Here is a 5,298-nt window from a genome sequence, read left to right on the forward strand (position 1 = left end):
AATCCCGCCTCCCGCGGGGCACCCCGCCCGCCAGTTCCCGGGCCCCCTCGCGCGCCCTCTGCCGGCACCCCGGCCAAGCGTGCCAGAGCGCACCGGCCTCGGAGCCCCGGGCGCCTGGAGGCTGGGACTGCCAGGTGGGGAGCAGCCCACGGCCATGACGGGCGTGGCCGTAGGCTCCTAGTGAGTTGGCATCGGGCTCAGAAGACACAGTATGTCCCCTGCCTGCCCTGCCTCCAGCACGTTCACACCTCCCCGGCTCTCCCCTGCCTACCATCCCGGCGCCGCCTTCTCGGTCCGACCTCGTTGCCCCATCCCGGAGCAGTATCGGAGATGGCGGGAGGCGTCGCTAGAGAGAGTCACACCCTCCCTGGGGGTCCTTTTCAGAGTCAAGGGAGGGGCCGCGAACATCCCCTTCCATCTCTTTTAGTTTCCAATTAAACCCAGACTGTGCGTGCGGCAGATCCCGCGTCACTGGCTGGCACTGCGGGGGAGGAAGCCGCGGCCGGAGGGGGAGGGGAGGGCTTGAAGATCACCAAGGCGATGATAAAAGTCATCTACAATTGTTTGAACGCTTACTGTGTGCCGGGCACTGTTCTAAACGTTTTACAGGGATCAGCTCACCTTCGTCCTCACAATAATTCTATGCATTACATGCTATTGTACTAGTTCCCCCCGCCCTTGTATGGATACACAAACTGAGGTTCAGAGGGATTAAATAGCACTCGGAAGGTCTTACAGTCAGTCATTGATTTGCCTCTCTGGATTTGAATGCTGACTCCGCCATTGGTAGCTGTGTGGTCTTGGGCAAGTCTCTTAATCTCTCTGTGCCCTGGTTTGGTTTTCTCATCGGTTCATAGGTTATTATAGTATCTCGCTCACAGGGTTTTGAGAGAATTAGATGAAATAAAACAGATACGAAGGAAGCAGATACAGATCTCAGAACGCCGACAGGCGCATAAGAAGTTTCCAGAAAGTGTTTGCTATTATTGTTCTTCAAGGCATAGCTCAAATATCACCTCTCCTAGGAAGTCTTCCGGGCTGTCCTCCCATGCCAGGCAGAGGTTTTCTCCCCTTTTTCTCTGCTCCCACAGCTCCAGGTTTGCACAGTTTTCGAGTTTTAAATGTGATAATGTGACTGGAAAGGCCTGTCCCGGACAGATACACACACACTATCTCTCCCCATGAGTTTGTTGTTTACCTGTCTAAGAGTTCTCAGAAGGGACTCTTTCCGGTCAGGTCAGCCCAGGGCTGGGCACCGATGCGAAGGTTCTACTTATTGATTTCAGGAGTCAACGCCCAGACTGGCAATTCCAGAAGGGCCCTGCCCAGCCACAGGAGTAGACCCGTGATCTGCTTCCCCGTCTCCCTCCTTGACTTCCCACCCAGCACCCCAGCCAGGCCGGTGAGGAATTCAGATCCCTGGAACTCTTTCCCTGGCTGGCCTCCATCTGGTGAGTCCTTCCAAAGTCTGGGCCTCAGTTACCCCATCTGGGAAATGGGCCTAGCAGGGCTGGCCCCAAGGCTTAGAAGTATTGCAACATCCTTCAACAGGGTATGAGGGGTGATGCGGCATTGATTCCAGAGCAGTGGTAGCCCTGAGGGAGTAGTTAAAGCCCTCCCATAATCTTTATCAGTTACCCCAGATCCTCAGGAGGGGAAAATGGTACTTGTATGCGACTGCTACTTCAAGACAGGTGTCCTGCCTCTCCCCGCCCCCACTCACCTAGGTGGGAGCTTGTGGCGAAATCTTTTCTTCTGAAAAAGAGACCTCAGATAGGCTATCCAGCCCCCAGGGACCCTTGATGGAACCTGGGGGCCTTGTCCTAGGGCCACCTGGGATGCCAACCAAACCACCACCAGCCATCTTGGCCCAACTTCCAGAGCTGAGCAGGAAGCCACATTCCCAGACGCCCCTCCCCAGGCTCCCAGGGGGGTTACAAAGGCTATGGACTGTGTCAGCCAGGCCTCCAGGGAGCTAGCTCTGCCACCTATCCAATATCCAGCGTCCGACCCTGCAATTTGCCTGGAGTTGTGGCCACAGTCTCCATACTTTCCAAATGGCCTGGCTACCTCCTGTTGTTCTGAGAAGCTTTGACCTGAAACTGGCAGAGGGTTTGAGGTCTCCTAGGGCAGTTCCTGTCAAGGAACCAGAGGGGGAAATGTGGCCCAGAGGAGTGTGACCTGCTAGAGGCCATTTGGGAAAGAAGAAGACAGGCTCCTGAGAGCCCAGGCCTGGGCTGTCACGTGGAAAGGGTCTCACCTTTCTCGTGAGATTGTTGTAGAGTTAATCAAGACGGCTGTGTAAGGCACCTGGCATCTTTCCTGGCACATAGTAGGTGCTCAAGAAATGGTTAGCTGCCTCCCCTTCCCCATCCTCTAAGCCTCTTCAAGACAAACCCACTATCATCTTCTTGTCAACTCTGTACAGTCTACCACCCACGGGATGCACATAGCAGGTGCTTCGTAAAGCCAAGTGGGAGGAGATACTGGGCTGAGGATTTAAGAGCAGAGGTTTTAGCGTTCAGCCAACCTGGGATTGAATCCTGGCACCTACAGGTATGAGCTGGATGCTCTTGGGCAAGTGAGTTACCCTCTCAGTGCCTCAGTTTCCTCATCAGTAAATTGGGAATAAAACCAGCGCCCACCTCATAGGCTGGGTGTGAAGATGCGATGAATGAAACGTCAAACGTTCGGCACAGCCTGGCATACAGCAAGTGCTCATAAGTGTCATGGCCATAATGGAACATCCTGATCCCACCACCGTGCCTGACCTTGAGCCCCACTGGGTGACTGAGCTCTGAGGCTGGGTCCTAAGGACTCTGTGGCTGGGGCAGAGCGCCAGGCCCAGCCCTAAATTCCAGGGATGGATGGAGCAGCCACACTTCAGTGGAGCCAGTGCGGCTCCGAGTTGCTGAGCTGGGGGAATCTGGGGGTTTGCATCCCAGCTGTGAAATCTGATAGCAGGATCTCAAGATTGGGCTCCTGCACCCCGATGGGCCTCACTACCCAGGACGAGTCCCACCCACTTCGTCTGAGATGCTGGGCCTGGGGCCCAGGGAGGGCTCATAGACACAGAGTGGAGAGGGCTCCTCATACCAGAGTGGGGATCAGGCCTGGGCACTGACAGGGCTGTGCTGAAGCTTGCGCCTACTGGTCCCTGAGAGCCGGCTGTGCCCACGCCCTTCCAACCCCGTATTCAGCAATGCCGCATCAGGAACTTGAAATCAACCAGAGGAGGAGAATTGCACCATGGAAATCAGCAAATAAACACTACAGTTTGTTCTGGAGAGGCAATTTAACAACACACCACTGGGTCCAGGATTCCCTGGCCGCATGGCCCTCTCGACCCCATTCCTGAATTCAACACCTTTAAGATTTTATTCATATTACCCCCAGCCCACACCCTGATCCTGCCTTTGCCCTATCCTTCCACCAGGAAAGCCTTTACATTCCTTTATCTATCTATTTCCTGGTTTAAGTCCCACAGATACAATTAAATAAAAATTAGGACGGGTGGGGTGAAATAAAGTGCAGATAACGTAAGAGCAGTGCCATGGAACACTAGATAGCTGTGTGGGTTGTTTTCAATATTTGTTTATTTATTTGGCTGCGCCAGGTCTTACTTGTGGCACGTGGGATCTTCGTTGCGGCATGCAGGACCTTTAGTTGCGGCATGCAGGATCTAGTTCCCTGACCGGGCATCGAACCCGGGCCCTCTGCTTTGGGGGCACAGAGTCTTAGACCACCAGGGAAGTCCCAGCTATATATAGCTGCAAATGCCATTATGTTCTTGAACAGTATTTAATAACAGGAAACGTGCTTTAAAAAAAAAAAGCAGGTCATAGGGAATTTCCTGGTGGTTCAGTGGTTAGGACTCCGTGCTTTCACTGCCAAGGGCATGGGTTTGATCCCTGGTCTGGGAACTCAGATCCCACTAGCAGTGCGGCGCAGCCAAAAAGAAATGCAAGTCGTGGGAAAAACACAGTATATACAACCTTATATAGACATGATACTGATGCCATAAAGTATTATATATATATATAAAAAATTCTTTTCTTATATTATTCCTTTCGTATATATAAAATGCTTACATATTATATATAAAGTTCTCTTCTTATTTAACAGATGTGTATTGAGCACCTACTATGTACTAGGCAGTGGGGATACCATGAGGTACACACAGCCCAACCCTGCTCTCATGGGCTCTCAAGAGGGTGATACAGACAAAAGTAATGGGCAGCTAGGAACAGACTCTCAGTGGGAAGTACGAAGTGATATGTAGACAATAAAGCAAGCACAGAACTGGAGGGCTTTCTCTGACATAATGGCATGTGCTTCTTTTTAATCAGAAATTATAATTAGAAAATAATTCGTACTTCCTCTGGTCTCTGAAAGCCCCGCTGCCCTTGCTTTGTAGCTCTGCTCACAGCCTCTGGGAAGCCTGGAAGGTGGCAGGGAAGGCAGTGATGACCGCCCCCCACTGCCCGCCTGTTGGCACCTCTCTGTGACCTTGGTCTCTTGTTCTCTTGTTTTGTGGGGATTTACATGCTTGTCTTATCTCCTAAATGTCAGGGACAATGACTGATTCATGCGGTGCCTCCCACGCCAGTTGGCACATAAGAAGGACTCAAAAGACACTCTCTGGGTTACATAGTATCCAATTCCCCTCGAGGGCTGGAATCTGGCCTCTCTCCTTGTGGCAATGGTCATATTCCTTTTTACTTCCTTTCTCCCCACGGTGCCCTAACACTGCCAACTCACCACCTCTCCGCTACACCTTCACCCCCAAAGCGGGAGACAGACCCCTCCTCTGGCTCCGCAGACCTGTGCATCTCTAGACGTCGGTTTCCCCTGCTGGGAAGTGGCACCATCCCTTCTGAGGCCACCAAGATCGGGACAAGACAGACCAACCCGGGACCAGTTTGGGGGTGAGGAGCCTGTTCTTTATCTCGGGAACACAAAGCCTCGTTGGTGAGTGCCAGACACGATTCCGGGCAGGAAGCCACGTGGGACAGGAGGCGGCGGTGGGAGGAGTGGGCAGGATTTCCAAAACCCCTCTTGCGGGCTGGCTGCCAGGGAGCAGGGCCTGTAAGTCCCCTCCTCCCACAGCCTGAAGACAAGGTGTGCGTCTGCAGGCTGCACCCGGGCTTCCTCCTTCCTCAGCCCTACTCCACAAAGTGCCCTCCCCTGCCTCCGCTTTGGAATGGAGAAGTAGAAAGGGGGAAGCTGCCCAAGCGTGAGACTGGGGGTTGGGGGAATGCGGGGGTGGGGAGAGGGGATATTTGCAGAGCTTGTGGC

General features: G+C 53.3%; 1 protein-coding gene across 2 annotated transcripts in view; it reads right to left on the reverse strand.

Annotated features, from left to right (window-relative positions):
• The window catches only part of RASAL1 (RAS protein activator like 1), a 29,912-nt gene extending 29,568 nt beyond the window's left edge, over nt 1–344 (reverse strand). Inside the window, exon 1 of one of the 2 annotated variants that reach the window (XM_024741513.1) lies at nt 272–344. Coding sequence is in view for 1 of the 2 variants with exons in the window: in XM_024741512.1 (XP_024597280.1) it covers nt 272–274 (3 nt within the window). In the remaining variant the exon portion in view is untranslated. The remainder of the gene's footprint in view (nt 1–271) is intronic. The other variant, XM_024741512.1, reaches the window with a different exon arrangement.
• Nucleotides 345–5,298: the final 4,954 nt, after the last annotated feature.

The sequence above is a fragment of the Neophocaena asiaeorientalis genome, unplaced genomic scaffold, assembly GCF_003031525.2.
Source record: "Neophocaena asiaeorientalis asiaeorientalis breed wild unplaced genomic scaffold, Neophocaena_asiaeorientalis_V1.1 scaffold648, whole genome shotgun sequence".
Classification (NCBI taxonomy): Eukaryota; Metazoa; Chordata; class Mammalia; order Artiodactyla; family Phocoenidae; genus Neophocaena; species Neophocaena asiaeorientalis.